The sequence below is a fragment of the Ambystoma mexicanum genome, chromosome 7p (assembly GCF_040938575.1).
Source record: "Ambystoma mexicanum isolate Mex_15411 chromosome 7p, UKY_AmexF1_1, whole genome shotgun sequence".
In the NCBI taxonomy this organism is placed as follows: domain Eukaryota; kingdom Metazoa; phylum Chordata; class Amphibia; order Caudata; family Ambystomatidae; genus Ambystoma; species Ambystoma mexicanum.
In genome coordinates, this window is record NC_090939.1 from 77,276,680 (window position 1) to 77,294,802 (window position 18,123).

Below are 18,123 nucleotides of genomic sequence, written 5' to 3' on the forward strand. Positions count from 1 at the left end.
ATCTTTGTTCCGTGGACAGCATTGCTGAGCAATTCACTCACTGACGGTCACCGGTGTCTAGCCGCAGAGACATCTACCCCATGATAAGCCAGCTTCAACACATGGGTTGGTTTACCAGTTGGGGTCCCCACTTTCCAGGAAGATCAGACACATGAGCATTCTGGAGTCCTATGTTAGGGCTATCAACGTAGATCCTGCTGACTCTTGGTTGCGGGCCCAGGGTTCTTAAGGCTGTCAACAGGGTGTGAGGGTATGTGGAAGTACTTGCCTCTTAATAGTGATGGAGAAAAAAAACAGCAGTCTTATTCAGATTTGACCTTTTCCACTCCTAAAAACCTGGAAGGCTACACAGAGTAACTGGGACTCGTCTCTGAACTTGCCCCCAGGATTCTTAAAGGTTCTGCCACTATGTTGAGGCATTAGACGCAGGCTGATGCAGAGAGGAAGCGGGTGGGCACAGGGGAGGGGGTTAAATCACGATAGGTTATTTTATAAAGCACTTAATACCCAGAGGTTTCTAAGCGCGGACCCGGGGATCGAGACTGTGCTGCTCCGTGTGGTCTTGCTTCCAAGGCGACAGGTTGCCCCTGAGCTATTCTCCCGAGACAGATCTCTCCTAATATCTCCTCAGGGCTGAAAATCACAGAGTGGATGGTAGAACAGAGTACCCAGAATCACCTTGGCCCCATCAACCAGTTTAAACCATTGGATTTTGTCGCAATAGTGTCTGCTCTGAGCTTGTACATTTTATTTCTCCATGTAGCTGCTTTGTCAATTTCCTGGAGAGAATTGATGGCAATCCAAGCACTATTCACGCTGCCTTGCTTGTCACGTGCAATGGTTAATTGGCCTTATGATAACAAAACATTATAGAATACACTTTAACACTGTCACTTCACGCCAAATCCAATAGGAAATCAGTAGTTGGTCTAAGCCTGAAGCATTTTTCTGTAGCCTAAAAAATACATTCCAAAATGTTTGCAGCACCCTATAGGCTGGATGGTGAAAGTTGAAAATCTTGAGAGAGAAACCGATTCACATAAAAGTTTTCAATCACTTTTGGTGCAAAGCAAGGACTTTTATTCCACTATATGTGGAATTTCTGAGTCGAGTCCTGTGATAACAAAGCTGGTCTCTCGGAAAGTTATTGGTTGATGTTATTGAAATGATCAAAGGAAACGGCCATGAAAACAATTCCAAGTCACAGGAATCTGTAGGTTCAAAAAACAGATTATCGCTGCATCATCACCAGATGAACTGCCATGCTGGAGCGCGTCTATAAATAGGAGGTGATTTAACAGAGCAAAACGGCTCATAGTGATGCCCCAAAAGCATAGCATGTGCAGGCCCTTGTGGTAAAAGTACTTTCAAACTTTAAAAAAGAAAATCTATGAGAACTGTGCAAGGCATATTTTCACTACAGCAGTTATTTCCAAACAAAAAGAAAATTAGGCCATTAAGGGATCTAACTTCCACCTTGAAGTGCTAAATCAAGATTTAAAAACTTATTTAAGGAAAACCACTTTAGAACTTATACTGTGTGCCTTAAGTGTCTTCCACAAAAAGCACAATGGTAATCTACTTAAAGATGGATAGTTCTCCTAAACTACATAAAGCAATCATGCCATATTTTGTGACTTGAATCAGTTACACTTGTGCCAAGCCACCTCAGCACCTTTGCGTATTCAGTCTTGTCTGCTCCAACTCCTGCAACCAGACCAATGGCAGAAGATAAAATCTGAGGGCACACAAAGGAGAGGGGTAGTGAGACCGAAATGGCTAGGTCAACACCTATTTTAAAAAAACACAAATTGCAATACTCTGAACCAGCAATTAGGGTGGGCAGGCTTAGCGCATGCGATTGAACAGATGCAAGCTCCAGAAAGACTTTCCCTCGCAAATAACGTTTGTCTTCTGAGGCTTGTATATCTATTTAGATTTACATGCTATGCATGTACTGACAAGCAATGATAGCCAGTGGTGGTGGGTGTGCATTTTGAACAATTGCAAATGAAGGCTTTGGTATTGCTGGAACACCCGTGAGTTGTTTGTGTATCAAAAAGAAAGTTACATGAAAGAGTGAATTGCGCTCCCACTGGCACCACTCTATCTAGAGCAGGGGATGGAGCCTGAAGTGCACCAGATATTTTGAACTCCAACTTCCATCACTCCTCATCATCATTGACTACGCTGTCAAGCGCTGATAAGAGTTGTAGTCCAAACACCTGGAAATCCAAAGATTGAAGACCCCTGATCTAGGGGAACATTTGCTAGGAATTAGATGGATGCTATGTGGATGGGGACAAACGTAGCCTCAGTGTTGCAGACATCAGTTTCTGTATAACAGCACAGCATTCTTGAATACAATGAACTATCCACCATGCAAGACTTGATTTGCTAGTGAGACTGCCTTCTTGTCCGATGGCAAAGGAAATTAAAAATTGTTCGTTTTATGAAGGTCTTGTGTTCAATCCAAGTAGACCATGACTGCCCAATGAACACTGAGTGAAAGTGTTTTCCGCTTTGTATAGTGTTTTTGGAAGAAAGCTGGCAACTAAATATGCATTCCTCTTAGACTAATTGGTGCTTGACAGATAGAAGAATACTGGGCTAACATAAGCAGTATCTGGCAAAGATGGATGATGGGGCTAAAGGACTGATGCTTTGCCACCAAAACTCCAGTTTAACTATGTGGAAAGCAATGTGATCAACATCAATAGGTCGGTTTCTGGCATGTACCCCAATTCATAGGAGGTAAAAACGACAATGGAGTTAAAAGCTTACACCAGTTGGGAGGGGACAACCAAATATCTAAAGAGTTCTCCCTGTGCTGGTTTTGAAAGGGGAGAGAAGCGACATAAAAAAAAAAAAAAAGAAAGGGGAGAGAAGCAATGTGGATTCAACAACACTGCAAAATGTGAGCAACTATGATATGCAGGAAACAAACCTCTGTCAGTATAACAAGAAGCAGTAAGGGGAAAAACCTGGGCAGCAAAGTTGAAGCAACCCACATGGAAAGTAGAGTCTGGGGTGTAATCTGAATTCTGGTGAATGAGGCCTTCACCAAATACCCCTCCGATTTGAGATAGGAATTCATAATTCCACAGGCCAAACTACACTTCAACAAGGTCATCTAATTGCTTCAAGGCCCCCCTGTGAGATGGTTATGTTCCCAACGGAAATACGCATGTTGTTGATAACAGTGGAGTAACTAGGCCAACTAAAGCATTTTGTACTGTTCCTGCAGTCTTTTAGATTATATGACCAAGGAGAGGATGGTAACGCAGGAAGGTATTGATTCTGATAGAGGCTACTTAACTCAAGGAGTCGTTAAGCTCCTGCTGTAGAGACATCCTGGAAGATTTAATGGCTATTTAGAAAAAGGCTTGCCTTTTTTTGTTTGGACGGAAGAGGGCTGTAGGCGTCTTGCACAGCCAATCTCCGTCCCCAAAAAATAAACCATTTTACCAGAGAGGCAGAGCAGCATAAGATGAGCTGGGACGTGCGCAAGGGGCAGGATGGGAAAGTGGGAGTCAGGACTGGGCAACCATAAAGGAATGTCTGCATCTGTGGAAGGGGCACAGGTGGCTGTGAGAACGTGGGTGGATAATAGCAATTTCTGCTGAGGTTTCCAGCCATCAAATTGGCTGAGCGTCATTCCCCGGATGCACATGTTTAAAACTACACCATCTTACACTTCCTGTGTCAGTGGCCAGCAGTCAATTTCCCCAAGGAAGCTTAAGTGAAGGAACAATTTAAAGGTGTGCCTTGCTCTTACCGAAGGTGGCACCAGGTTTGGCGTTGCAAGAGCAGACGTATGGCATAAACTCTAGTCTCAGGCTCCAAGATAGACATGTCCTCTTTTCAGGAAAGATCTGAAAACACTGCTCTTCCGTAAGGGTCTTCCTGAGTGATACAAGCGCCATGGAAGGCTATCTGTTCTGCAAAGTGCCCAACAACTTTGATAGGGAAGTCTAGATGCACTCAGACCAACGTTCCTAATGCCCCATGCCTCAGCCAAACAAAGGCATTTTCAGCGAATCTCCAATTTATGAACTCATCTGGAATACTTCCGGACCAACACCAGACAAAATCAACCTTGCCCAGGGACTCCCTCTCTGAGGTCACTTTCACTAGGCCATATCATACATTTTCTGTAAACCAGCCAAGATTTGGAGCCTCTGGTCACTCACTGTTCTGGCCACCATGTGCTCCTGGAAATCTATAAATGGAAGGGGGCCAAGAACAGATCCACTTTTGCATTTAACTACTGTGAGGTAACTGGGCCTTTAGGACTGCAGCCACTGGGCCTGGTGATGGATGTGGGGTTCCCTCCCAGTCTCCCTCTTCCCTTCCCTACATTCCCCCCACACTGCCCAACCACAGTGGTCTTGACCCTTTCCCCTGACAGTTAATGGTCTCCTCTGTATGCAACGCTGTACAAAATACCATAATAAAATTAAATTAAATAAATACCATAAGCTTCCTCTATGAGTGCACAGTATGGATTGATTCCTGTGCCATTCCGCTTGGTCTCCTGTTCTCCTAGTCTCAGAATGTTCTCCAATCCATTCAATGCAACCTGTACAATCTTGGAATCCATTACAGTCAGGAGATCACACAAAGGTTTTATGCAGCCAAGTTCAACAAGATACCTATATGACAAAATGACAGGCAGACAGCAATACATTAATAGAAGGAAGCCCAGCCTTGATTTGAAAAAAACAGGATTACTAGTTCTAACACACCCACTTACTTTATTTGCTCTGTAGACCCTCCCGAAGTGGCATTCGTGATGGCCCAAGCCGCCTCCTTCCTAGTCCTGAACTCAGCAGTCTGCAGAATACTTATCAGGGCTGGGAAAATATTGGCATCGATAACAGTCTGCAAGAAAATAATCATTTACTTTACGTGATCACAACATATGGATGGGATAAATACGAGAGGAGTAGGGTTCAATGTAAATGTACTGCAGTTGAAGGTGGAGGAGTCTGAGCAATGGAATGAGATACTCGCCATCAAGACTTGTCTATAGTCCCGTTTCCGCTAAATATTGCAATGTCACCCGCAGGAAGGGGACGAAAGCAGACTCTTTACAAATAGGAGAGGCTAATGTGGGCACTCATACACATCTCCCTTAAAACCCTCAAATGCCTGACCCTAAATCACCAATCCTTTTCAGCTTTATCTATTCAATTGGCTCTTTTTTTTATTGGCAATTCAATTTTTTGTAAACAATAAACTTACCACCCATATCCCTTTGTCCCCCTCCCTTCCCATGTCCTTCCCCTCCCACCTCCCCTAACCGCAGATCAAAGAAGAAAACAAGAATTTCTAGAAATAATCAAGTCTATGCAATGCCAAGTATTCTCAGTTTGTGCGGGCAAATTGCCACATTATAGTCTTCTTGTAGAAATCTCAGTACCATTCCCCAGTCTTTCAAAAATGCTGAATGCATCCCCTGAATACCGTACGTCAGCCATTCAAGAGCAACAAAATTCCAAATTTTTAGAAACCAATCATGTACATTTGGGGGTTCTTTATCCTTCCAATGTTCAGCGATTACTACCAAAGCTGCCACCTTTAACACAGTCTGTGCTTTACATTTGAATGTTGGCCATTTACTCTCTTCCAAAGGTACAATACCTAGCAAAGAGTCTTCTGCTTCTGGCAGCAAAGTTTTCCCAAACAGTTCTTGCATATGCCTGTTGATTATTCCCTAATAGTTCACCAGTTTGGGACAACTCAGCCACATGTTCATCCAATCCCCTGTACCCTTACAGTCTGTGTTAATTTCATTTTATAGAGTGTGCGTGGAGTGTAATACCATTGCATCATAGCTTTATACCAGGCTTCCGTGATCTGCAAAGAGCGTGTTCGTTTTGGGATTTCTTTCCAGAGTCTGCCGTTCTTCGCTGTATATTAATATCCCCAAGGTTTGTTGCCAGGTCTGGACATACAGTACTCTACCTATTATGTGCTGCTCTTATATTAAATGGTAGAGATTCAAAATAAGATTTCTCTCCCGGATTCGAGATTAGAAACTTCTCAAATGTCGTGAGTGGTCTAGTGGCCGCAGCCCTATTCGGGGGGTTTATGAGGAGGGGGGCCAACAACCAATGTCGAACTTGAAAATATTGAAATCTCTCTGATTCCTTAAGCCCCGGTTCTTTTTTACATTGATCAAACAATTTCAAGCGCATGCCCTGAAACATGTCCCTAATTTTATTACAATTAGTTTTTTTCATCTAGTAAGAGAGCCTTTATCCAGGCCTAGTTTGAACTGTGGGTTATCAAAATTTGGCGTGAACGCAAAAGGAACTGTTGTGACATGGCATTGAAGCACCCCCTTATCCCATGACTTTTCAACTCGTTGGGTAATCTTGCTAGCATGCATATTTGGCGATCTTGTTTAGGAAACCATAAAAGTTCTGCTATATCTGCACCGCAAATCGCCCGTTCCATTTCCACCCATATTTTTTCTGACTTTAGGGACACCCATTCTTTCACCACACGAAGCTGCACTGCCTGATAATATTTGACAAAATTTGGAAGTCCTAAACCCCCTTTAGAAGTTTGCTCCATTAGTATATTCAATGCTACGCGGGTGTTTTATTATTCCAAATACATTTTGATACCAAGCCCATTAATTCCCTCAAGATGATGTGCGGTACATGTATTGGGAGAGCCTGGAAAAGATATACGAGAGCTGTCATTTTTACTCCATTAATCTGCACCAATCAAGATATCGTTAATGGGCCCCAACGCTGCATTAAGCGTCGAAGTTCTACCTAAATTGGAGGAACATGTACTGCATATATTGATAGCAACGATTTCGTTCGATAGACACACAGGAATTTGATTTTCCCTCCCGCAATGTATATTGTGTTTTTTGAGAGACCTGGCCCACCAACACTGGAGTAAGGGATAGATCCAAAATTTCAGATTTAGTATAGTTTATTTTAAGGCCTGCCACTTTGCCAAATTCGACCAACTCCTGCATGACCGCTTCCAAATACTCCACAGGGTTTGTCAGCGTGATCAACATTTCTGCGTAAGGCATATTCGTATGTTTTGCCATCCCAAATGGTATCCCACGTATTGTGTCCAATTGTTTAATTTGGATTAAAAAGGGTTCTAAATGTATTGCATGTTATAAGGGACATAATGGGCATCCCGTTTTGTACGCTGGCTCAGCATTATTGGTGTAGATAATTGACTGTTTATAGCTATTCCAATGTTGGGCTCTTTGTAGTACAATTGTAGCATGTGCAAAAATCCCAGACCAAATCCCAAAGCCTCCAGAGTTTTAAAAAGAAAAGACCACTCCACCCTATCAAATGCTTTTTCTGCGTCTAAAGACCGAATTAGAGCTGGCTGTCTTTTTTTGCTTATTTTTTCTATCAAGTGGTAAGCCCTTCTAATATTGTCATGTGTCTGCTGTTTTTCTGATAAACCCAGACTGATCTGGGCGAATCAAGCTTGGCAAAACATCAATCTATTAGCTAATATTTTAGTGTACATTTTTGCGTAGAGATTGATCAATGCAATAGGTCGATAAGACCCACACATCTTCGGGTCTTTATTGGGTTGGGGAAAAGAATCAGTTTGGCTTCCTCCATGGATGGGTGTTATACGGCCCGTATTTTTAAATGAATTGTACAATCTTAACTTCGGGGCCAGAATTGAAAGATACGTTTTTATAAAACTAAGCTGTCCGTCCGGGCCTGGGGCTTTATTCATTTGGATATTTTTAATTACATATGAAAGTTCTTCAATTTTTATCTCTCTTTGCAATTGATCTTGTGTCTGGGATGTGATACATGGAAGCTTAACTGATCGTAAGTATGCTTTTTGGGATAAGGGGTCTTGTTTCTCTGATTCACAGAGTTCAGAATAAAATTCGACAAATTGTGACATAATCTGAGGTAAAGCCGTTACCAAACCACAATTTTTATCTTTGACACCTACACTTGTACTTGAGGCCTGGGATTGCCTTAACTGTCTGGCCGACAATCGATGCGCTTTATTTGCCTGAATATAACATTTCTGTTTCGCATATAATAGCCTTTTTTCTGCCTTTGATGTTATAAACCATTGTAGACTCCCCCGAATATTCCTATATTTTATTTGATAGCCGGGCCACTCCCAGTCTCCATTTTAATCATGATTAGTGTCATTTCTGTTTCCAAATCTGACTCAATTGCCCTATGTTGCTTTTGTGTTGCTGTCCCCGCAGAAATCATTTCCCCCCCCCCTAAACCATGCCTCAAAGGAATCCCATAAAATATCTAGCGAGGTCCCCCCTATCTCATTTATCTAAAAAGAAATCTTAAATTTTCACCCCCAACATGTCTTTCTGAATGGTACCTGGAATAATTCAGAAGGACAGACCCATGTCCATAACCCTAACTTCGTCCGCAGAATAAGTTTCAACTCCAGGGGAGAATGATTCGAAATTGTAATTGGAAGTATCTCTATTTTTAATACATTTCCCAGCAACACTGCTGATGACCATACATAATCCATGCGTGAGAGTTATGGACATGGTGGTAATATGTGTATCCTTATTCTATTCCCTTCAAAGTTGTCCAAACATTGAAGACTGCTATCTGTTTAATTTTATTACAAAGCCCTTGTGAGGGAGAGGGTTGTGTAAATCTAGTCCTTACACTTCTATCATTCAATGGATCCCACGCCAGATTGAAATCCCCAAAGATTAACCGTTCTCCTATCATAAATGTTTCGAATTGCGTAAATATCCTTTTAAAAAAATCTAACTTGCCCTGTATTTGGGGCAAAAAGCATTATCTAAAGCCATTTAGTTGAATCTAAATCAACTGCCACAAAAAGGACCTTCCTTATCCATTTTCTTATTAATTAGCCTTACTTGTAACCACTGTCTGAATGCTATTAACACCCCTGCAACTTTCCTGGGCGCATTAGCTTGGATGATTATGGGGTCTGATATAAAGACGGGACCTATCAAGTTGTCTAATATGGGTTTCCTTCAAAATTAAAAACTTCAGAACGATGCCACCCTAGGAATCCTTCAAATTTCTTGCGTTTAATCAGGGTGTTCAGCCCCTGAACATTAAAAGATACACACCTGAATGCAGCTCCTATTTTATTGTATTTGGTACTCCACCCCACAAACTCGGGCAGTTAAACATTGCCATAACTTTCTGTGGTTATCACCTCCCAGTCTAACCCCCACCCCAACTCCCCTTGTACCCAACAACTTCTACCCCTTTTAACCCCTCTCCCCAGCCGTTCCCTGGTGTGACCCATAGTGCCTAGAGTACCTACTACAACCACTTTCCCCACATGGATCACCATTTCTTCCAGGGTGCCCATTAGGGTATCCTAAAACCCTCTTCTCCACCTCATTGTTGATACCAAGTGGAGCCTTCTATGCCTACACCGTCTATTTGTGTTCTAGGTAGCAGCGTGTTCAAATAGAAAGAAGTTCCCCATATCAATATTCTTTTTGTTTCACTTTTTCCTCTCTAATATCGGGCCCCTCAAACGTGGATTCCACCGAGACAATTCCGGCCCACTTGCTCGCGTGCTGGCGAATTCTCGGGTAAATCTTCCCTGTAGTCCTTCTGGGATCTGACCTTCCACTTGCGTTTGTCGATTCCTTGCGGTTTCTTCTTCATCTTCCTCTATTTTCAGCAGTTCCATTCCTTCTGCTAGAGATGTGATCCTATGTTGCCTCCCGTCGAGTGAGAATATGAGCCTACATGGGAATGACCATCTATATCCTATCTTCTTTAGTTGCAATGTTTTTACAACAGATTACATTTCCCTGCGTTTTTAAAGGGTGGTTGGGAAAAGATCTTGACAATTCTATTGTGGCGCCAATGTACGTGATTGGGTCAGATTGGCTGCCCGAAGAATTTGTTCCTTTTGCGGGTATAAGCCGCACGCTGCCAGCACATCTCTTGGGCGTGAGCCTGGATCTGCTATTTTTGGGCCAACCCTGTGGACCTGATCTAATAGGATCTCTTCCTTTGCCCAGAGTAGCTCTTTGAAAATCGTAGTATTTCCTCTTTCAAGTCCGAATCCATGACTGATTTGGGGAGATGCCTGACCCGAATATTTACCCAGCATGACCTATTTTCGAAATACTTGCATTGAGTCTTGAGGTTCTGGGTCGCTCTAGCCAAGTGTTCCAGCAGCTCCTCCGACTGCCGGGTGTCAGCAGTCAGATCCTGTATCGCTCTCTCATTTGCATCAGTACGTTCCCCCAATTCAGTTAGATCTTTCCTAAAGTCAATAATTATTTGTTTAATTTTGGTTGTAAAGGTGGTACATTGCATCTGAAATGATGTCGAGTCTGAGAGGTTCTTGACCAGATGTCCTGTAAAGGGCTAACCTTAGTCGTCTAACAATTTCAAGTGCATGCCCTGAAACATGTCCCTAATTTTATTACAATTAGCTTTTTTTCATCTAGTAAGAGACCCTTTATCCAGGCCTAGTTTGAACTGTGGGTTTTGATAAAATATTTGGTTCTGCTAGTCATCTTGTCTTGCTTCTGTACTGTACAGGCAACTTTAATGCTTGGTGACGTGATTTGTAGTCTCGTGGCTCTTCTTTTTATTGGTTCTTAGCTGCTGCACATGTAAATATGGATGTGAGGTCTCGTTAAAACTTAGATGCGTTTAACCCCAATGTGTGCCTTCTTTACTGTTTTGCCTAGAGTGAATGTTTAATACCTCTACCAGCAATATTAGATCTTAAATGGTCCCCCTATGCTGTGGCCCTTATTTTGGTGTCTGACCCCTGGTGAAATTGGTTATTTGTTTAGCCATTCAGCTTTTCACTTTCCAACAATTGCCAGTCTGATATGAGCATATATCCCGGGTTGCTTCCTTACTGTCCCTTTCCACTTCAGCACACGCAAATGTTAACATGTCACAATGAGATTACCACTTTTACTGTGCAGTATTTATTTTCCTGCCTATTTATAGTCTGGTAGCATTCACTGCATGTATTCTGCCTCCAGTTGTAGCCTGGTCCGTTTCATAATTAACTGCTGTTCACAGTGCCACTTCGAGTGCCGGTAAGCTTCCATCTCTGCCATCAGGTACTTGGGCACCCCCTGCAGTTCGATTGATTGTGATATATCAGCTTTCCCCCAGGCTCACAGATGTTTATTAGCTTTCGTGCAGGGGGGTTATCTCGGGCAGCTAATCATAAAATTGTACGTTTATTTTGCACCTACTGTTTTCTTAGCGACTCCTGACCACGCCATCCATGTGCTCCTTCCCCTAATGAAAGCAGCTCCTGTATCCAAAGTCGTGGCTGTTGCATTTGCAAATTTTCCACGTGTGCAGGATCGCGGGTCTTCAACCACCTACTTGTTTGCCTCCCTCTCGTTCTCTGGAGGCTTTCAGCCACAATCCGCCTCCTTAGCTCAGCTCTGCGGGCAAACTGCTAATTTAACCCTTTCGTCCTCTGGAGATTTTCGGCAGCACTTCGCCTGCGTTAGACGGTGCCGCCGGCAAAATGCATATTCTTCCCGCTAGTTAACGGGCATGGCCAGGGGACCACAGCACACCACTGATGCGGTTCCTCCTTATTCACCTATTTGTAGCTTCTGGAAGCAAGCGTTCTTCATCGGCTCCATTTTCACGCCTCTAATGAGGGATCCTGCCTTAAGCGATGTATTTTCTTGCCACTTCTAGCAGATTAGGCAGGGAGCACCGCCTGCACCGGTGCATTCAACACAGGGTACTTACCTTGAGACTTACTGTACAAAGTGAATTGGTTAGTTGTAGTATATTTAACGTGTGGCTTTTATTGAAGTTTAATAGAAGTGTTGTGTTTATAACGAATGGTTTAAAAATAAATGTACTTCTATTTTTATACCTGAAACCATGAGCCAGTGTTTGCTTGAGTCACAGTAATTGTGGTCCCTTTGTGTAATCTCTGCTACTGCTCATATACTCTTGAGGTAAGCCTGGCTGCTCCGCCACTGCTACCACTATAACTTAGTAGTACAGGCTTGTACCAATGGTAAAACTTGTATTGCCACCTGTAGTCTTAATTGTGTGTAGTGGTCACTGCACAGGATTCTGCCTAACAGTCCCGAAAAGCTGACTAAATACTTTACTTTTCTAAGATGATAAATTTGTCTCATTTTTGTTATTGCATGTTAATGATTTCCTTGTATACAATCCTTCCTCTTTAAGCAATATTGAAAATAAATGGCATGCTCTTATGGAGACACTATGGGGAGAAATTATTAGCTATATGGCCCATCAAAAGAAAACTACAGCTAGGAAACTGAAATTATCAAGTCTTCTGAACTGGTTTAATAACTATCCCAAAATGATAAATACCAAGTATCACACCAAAAACGATTGAAAATTAAAATAGATTACAATATAAAATGTACACCAGCTGTCAACATACCATTAATAAATATTATGGAGAAGAAATACAGAAGTATCACAGGACATCGAAAAGGCTGGTAAAATGCTAGCACACCACATTAAAGCAAGACAACTCAAATTGCAGCTATAAAGGAAACATCAGCTCACACAAATTAGAGATGGCATATCATCGAAATTTGCATAGGCCTTTATGAAGATCTTTAGAAATCAGACCTTTCTTCATCAACTGTGGACATCCCACAGGTATGGAATCAAATCCCAAGAGTAAACTATAGCCAAAGTCAGTCAATTGGAGTTGGCAATCTCACCTTCTGAAACCAAAGTGGCTAACAGCAGGATGAAAAAGGGGAATATTTCTAGCCCAGATGGGTTTCCAACAGAGTTTTATCAACCCCTTACATTTTTAATCTGGCTCCGATCGATCAACTGAAAGGCTCATTCGCAGAAGCATCTATTCGTGCTATCCTAAAGAGCAATAAGGACACAACTTCAACAAAATATTACAGACCAATTGGCCTGGTCAACACTGACTAAGATATATGCACAATTGCTCTTAAGACTAGAGAAGACCCTTCAGGCACTGATCAGACCCGACAAAGTAGGATTTGTTAAGCGCCGACTGGCTTTAGCCAATATCAGATAATATTCCAAATAGACCAACATTCTCAAACATTTTACAAAAATCCCTGGAGAAACCACTAGTAATGACACTGGGCTCCAAGAAGGCATTTGACAACGTAAATGGCATTTTCTCCTTAGTGCCTTAAAATGGGATAACATGGGAGATAACTTTATAGACATGATCACAGTATTCTATCCATCAGCCCTGGTTTCGATGTACATAAACTGTTTGGTATGTGCCCCCTTTAAATTGTTGAGGGGGCAGAAGACAAGACTGCCAACTTTCTTCCCATGCTATTTCTACGTGCATGAGCCTCTGTTGGAGGCTATACGAATTGACAAGGATATAAAAGGAATTAGATGTGGGTACGTAAGAGTTTAAATTGGAAGGTTACGCAGATGTGATTTTCTTTATCTCTGACTCTACCTTATCCGAAGATTATCTCATAAATGGAATCCTTTTCTTTAGTCTCTGAAAATAAATTAAATGGGGGGGAAAAACAAATACCCCTAGCACCAACTGCAATAAAAGAGAAATTCCAGAACTTAGCCTGGAGCCAGATTGACAAAGCCATCAACTATTTGTGATTATATATCACAAAAAGCGCAGAATTCCTGAGGGATACATTACGCCTACACCAGCTGACAAGAACGCTTAGATCAAGAAACGATATTCGCCTGGGACCGAAACCCTACAGCAGAAGAAAACTCTAAGGATCCCCTTTCTCTCACAAGGCACCGAAAACCTGAATGACCTACCAAAGAATATACGGAACACAAGAAACCACATAGTAAACTGCTCAAATCCTGGCTCTTCACTGCGTAACTAGAAGACCACCGACAACAACTCCCACGCTGCTAAAACAACGATTAATAAAGATATCAATCGCGGTTCCCAGCAAAGAACCGTACACAAACAGAATCCAAAGAACGCACTCCACGACATACAATAAGACATAATGAGAGATAGCCACAAGAGGAGGACACTTGAGACTGAACACATATACAGATCAAGACGGAAGCACTTAGACTACTCACCCACAGCATCCTGGCCTGGACCACACCCGAAGTTCCAGCAGACAAATTCACAAAGATAGTAAGGAAAGAGGACACAACTCCTGCTCCGACACCCAATGAAGGAGAATAGACATTCCAACCTCACTACACATAGTTCATTAAAATACTACACCATACATAGTTCATTAGAATACAACAGGGAGTGCGCCACGCCAAAAACTCAAATTGCCCTGTTAGGCGTAGGCCTCTCGCCCACCATGCATGACTCAAATCTAGCTGTGTTTTAGGATTATACTGAATCATTCAATTATTTCTCAAATCCAGCTGCATATGGTTCTATTCTCAATTGCTCTGTTAGGCGTGGCCCTCTCGCTTCACTATGCAGGACTCTCAAATCTAGCTGTGGTCACACCATGCAGGATTCCCAGAATCTAGACATTCAGCCATACTGTGAAGATTAGCTGTAAAACATAACCCACTAACAAAATAGCTCAAACTTTCTGCGTTCTTAAATCACAAAAAAACCTCACACAACCACCTCTCGCACCGCAAGCACTTCACCACACTGCAACACATAAGCAGCACCAACAGCACACGAGGGCTGACATCGTTCCGATACTCGCACCAAAGCTCAGCGCACGGTGTATACTGAGATGAAGCTGCCTATAGAAGACCACTCCTCTCAATATCCTACTCCCTCTTCACCCTAACACACCACGCCTTCTCGTTTGGAGATTCGCCAGAGCGCCTGGGGACCAACTCCGTTGGTGACAATGCGCAGTACAAATACCTTTAACATTTAACAAAACGTTTGAAATCTGTGTTAATAAACAAGGTAAGAAATAAGCTGGCAACCTGGTCACTATTACACCCATCTTGGTGTATGAGAAGCCTGAGGGCATTCTCACTCCTATTCCTCATGGGTCCTCTGCACAGGTGATTACATTTGGATCCCGACCCTGGAGGATCACCTGGGTGGAGGGTATCCCCCCTTTTCCTACTATTTATGACCCAATCCTTTCCCCGCCTTTATCGGGTATTCTGAGTCAACTCACCTGACTTGATCATGTATGATAGGATAGGTTATTTAAAACACGCTTAATACCCAGAGGTTTCTAAGCACGGACCCGGGGTTTGACCCTGTGTATCGGAGTCATCGCATGGATGATAAATCAAGTTTTCGTAGGTCTCCAAAGGGCATGCTCATTAATTTATGAATAACAGAATACTTTGTAGCGGAGTGGTTGCATGTACACGAAGAAAGTCTCCGAGTGCTGGCCATGATACAAAGGCAATTTACATAGACTGCTAACAAGGAACCTCTTCTCATTGTTACAAAGGTCTTTGAGTGCAGGGCACATTATTGCCATTTATTGCATGAGCTTGAGTCGATGTCCACACTGACAAATTTTGATGTTTTTCTGCTTCAGGTAAATTGGTTGGATTGTCCGCTTCAGATTAAGGGATATCACAAAGGGTGCCAAGGGGAAGACCCTTTGGGGGACTCCTAATAGGAGTTGGACACCATTTCAGCTCCTGCCTGGTGGCTTCACCCACGGCCGACAACATGTTGGCGGTGGAGGTATGGCAGAAGGAAAGTGTGAAGGACAGGAAAATGTTGATCCTACATTTATACGCTTCCCCCTTGCACCAAACTACTGGATGAGCTACAAACCAGCATTGAAGAAATCCTGGCATTATGCAAAGGGAATCCTACCAAGGAATGACCATCCTAGGTGGGGATTTTAATGCCAGGTGCGTGGAGGACATGTGTGCTACAGAACAAGTTACTTACCTGCAACTGTTGTTCTCCAGTATGGGTCTGGCATGGATTCACATGCTCATGAATATTCTGCGTCAGTCAGGGAATCCTCAGTAAAAGAAAAAACGATTTCAGTTTCGTTTCTAAACTGTCTTTCTCCTATAAACCAATCACTGAGCTCTGGGTCATACTGCACCCAGCCAATGACTGCCCTCTACCTAAGCCCCTCCTCTGGCAGTCATCTTCAGATTTGGTAGCACGTAAAGTGGCAGTAGGACCAAGAGAAGAGCCGCAGGGAGACAGGCGGTAGGGTTTGCATGTGAATCCATCCCAGACCCATGCTGGAGAATAACAGTTACAGGTAAGTAACTTGCTCCTTCTCCAGAATGGGGTCTGGCATGGATTCACATGCCCACAAATAAAGAATACATAGCAGTACACAAATGCACAACCACGGGAGGTGGCAATGCTCAACAGAAGCAATCTCTTACCTCTTTACCAGGCTCACCTTCAAGCGAACAGGTTGTACAGCACTGCTTGGCCAACCCTAGACTCCTTCTTGGAATCCCTGTCGACGCAGTAGAACTGCGTGAAGGTGTGCTTCGACCTCCACGTAGCAGCCCTGCAGATGTCCAGCAGGGGCACACCAGACAGGAACGCCGTAGTAGCAGTGATCACTCTGGTAGAATGGGCTCTCGGGCAGCCAGGCAACGGTCGGTTTGGCAACCGGTGACAGTGAGTGATACAGCCAGAGAGCCACCTGGAAATGGAAGCCTTGGACAGGGCCTTCGCATGGTTCATAGGAACAAAGTTCACAAACCGCGGAGAAGTTTTCCGGAAACTCTTCGTGCGGGCCACATCAAACTTTGGCGCTCTAACCACATCCAGCGAGTGCAAAGTCCTTTCAGCAGGCGACGAAGGCGTCAGAAAAAACACAGGTAACTGCAAGGGCTTGTTTAGATGAAAGTCTGACGGCACAATGGGCATGAATGAGGGATGCCACCCTCGTCTCGTGGAAAGTCAAGTATGGTGGTTTACAGGATAGGGCCTGGATCTTACCCACTCGTCGTGCAGAGGTGATGGCCACGAGAAAAGTTGTCTTCCACGACAGAAACTTGAGTGGAACAGAATGCATAGGCTCGAACGGGGCTCCCATGAGCCTAGGAAGTACCACATTGAGCCGGAGCATTCACCGGTGGGAACGAGCAGAATAGTCCCTTGACGAATTCCTTGACTAACCAGTGCGACCACATGGGGGGGGGGGATCTGGTGTTGCAGGAGATAGCTGCCAGATGGACCTTGATGGAGGCGTGAGCCAGCCCTGATTTAGCCAACAACAGCAAATATGGAAGTACCTGAGGGGCTGTGACATTCAAAGGGTTCATCTTCTATGAATGGCACCAAATTGCAAATCACTTTCATTTGAGTCCGTAGCATTTCAAAGTAGATGAAGCTCTGGCCTTGGCGAGTACATCTTTGCAGTCCGCCGGATGATCGTAACCCCTGAATCCTAATGCTGCAGGAGCCAGGTCTTCAGGTTCAGCAATCCTGGGTCATGGTGCAGAATTGTGCCTCCTTCCCTGGCGAGGAGATCCACGACCACTTCAGAAGGGCCGGGTATCAGATCTGTCTCAGCCACGCTGGTGCGACGAGGATCATCATGCACTGGCACCGTCTGAGTGGATTGATGACTCGAAGCAACAGAGGGAACGCATACAGAAACGGGCCGTCCCAGGGGAATGAGAATGCGTCCCCCATGCTCCCTGGCTGGGGAAACCTGCTGGCGATCCTCCGGCACTTGGTGTTCGTCGCCGTTGCAAACATATCGATTTGGGATCGCGCCACTTGTCGAACAGGCTGTCCACGTGGTCCTGCCGAAGCTTCCACTCGTGGTAAGAGCGTAGCTCTCTGCTGAGACAGTCGGCAACAGTGTTCTTTACTCCCGTCAGGTGAAATGGAACGAGGAACAACCCCTGGGCGACTGCCGAGTGCCATAAGTCCTGTGCCTCCCTGGAGAGCACCGGGATCTGGTGCCCAACCGCTTTGCGGATGTAAGACATTGTGGTGGTATTGTCTGTGAAGACCTCACCACTTTGCCCTTGAGGGATGGCAGAAATGAGTTGAGGGTCCAAAACACTGCCCGTAGTTCCAGCATGTTAATGTGCAGAGCCTTCTCCTCCGTTAGCCAAAGGCCTCTGGCGTGAAGACGTCTGGTGTGGGCTCTCAATCCGTCATGACCGTCTCCTGGTCCGGGGGCCTCTGGAAATCCGTGCCTCCGGCGATAGTGGAGCACACGCCCCATCATCTGATCGCCCATCA

At 44.0% G+C, this 18,123-nt stretch overlaps 1 protein-coding gene across 1 annotated transcript in view; it reads right to left on the minus strand.

Annotated features, from left to right (window-relative positions):
• The window catches only part of KPNA1 (karyopherin subunit alpha 1), a 1,070,482-nt gene that overhangs the window by 17,385 nt on the left and 1,034,974 nt on the right, over positions 1–18,123 (minus strand). The window contains exons 12-13 of the mRNA XM_069635818.1: positions 4,757–4,884; positions 4,477–4,655 (exon numbers count right to left, since the gene is read on the minus strand). Of these exons, the coding sequence (XP_069491919.1) occupies positions 4,477–4,655; positions 4,757–4,884 (307 nt within the window). The remainder of the gene's footprint in view (positions 1–4,476; positions 4,656–4,756; positions 4,885–18,123) is intronic.